This window comes from Colobus angolensis, unplaced genomic scaffold (assembly GCF_000951035.1).
Source record: "Colobus angolensis palliatus isolate OR3802 unplaced genomic scaffold, Cang.pa_1.0 Scaffold65, whole genome shotgun sequence".
Lineage (NCBI taxonomy): Eukaryota > Metazoa > Chordata > Mammalia > Primates > Cercopithecidae > Colobus > Colobus angolensis.
In genome coordinates, this window is record NW_012120154.1 from 1,594,989 (window position 1) to 1,595,330 (window position 342).

The 342-nt window shown below is 64.0% G+C and overlaps 1 protein-coding gene across 1 annotated transcript in view; it reads right to left on the minus strand.

The window, feature by feature from the left end:
* Positions 1 to 261: 261 nt before the first annotated feature.
* CACNA1I (calcium channel, voltage-dependent, T type, alpha 1I subunit) overlaps positions 262 to 342 on the minus strand; it is a 119,954-nt gene continuing 119,873 nt past the window's right edge. Inside the window, exon 36 of the mRNA XM_011964322.1 lies at positions 262 to 341. Coding sequence (XP_011819712.1) covers positions 262 to 341 — 80 coding nt within the window. The remainder of the gene's footprint in view (position 342) is intronic.

Consider the following 342-nt stretch of genomic DNA (forward strand, 5'->3'; position numbering starts at 1 on the left):
ATATGTCTGTCTATGTGTGTGTGTGTGTGTGTATATATATATGCATATATATATATATATGCACTGGAAGGGCCACCGTGGGCCACGCAGGCCTGGCTAACCCAGACTCCGCTCAGCCCGGCTGACGGGCACCGGGCGCCTGTGCCCGGCGGGCCCTGCGCCATCCCAGGTGTGGACGAAGTATTGCTGTCTGCTCCTGGCTCCTGAGGTAAAAAAGGTGAGACGGGGCGGGCGGTGGGCGGCCGGGGGCCCCTGCGACCCTCATCTCTTCCTCTTGCTGGCGGCGTCTCCCGGCTCCAGCTCTCCGGGGAGCGGTTGCGGCGGGGGCGCCAAGGGGCCCAG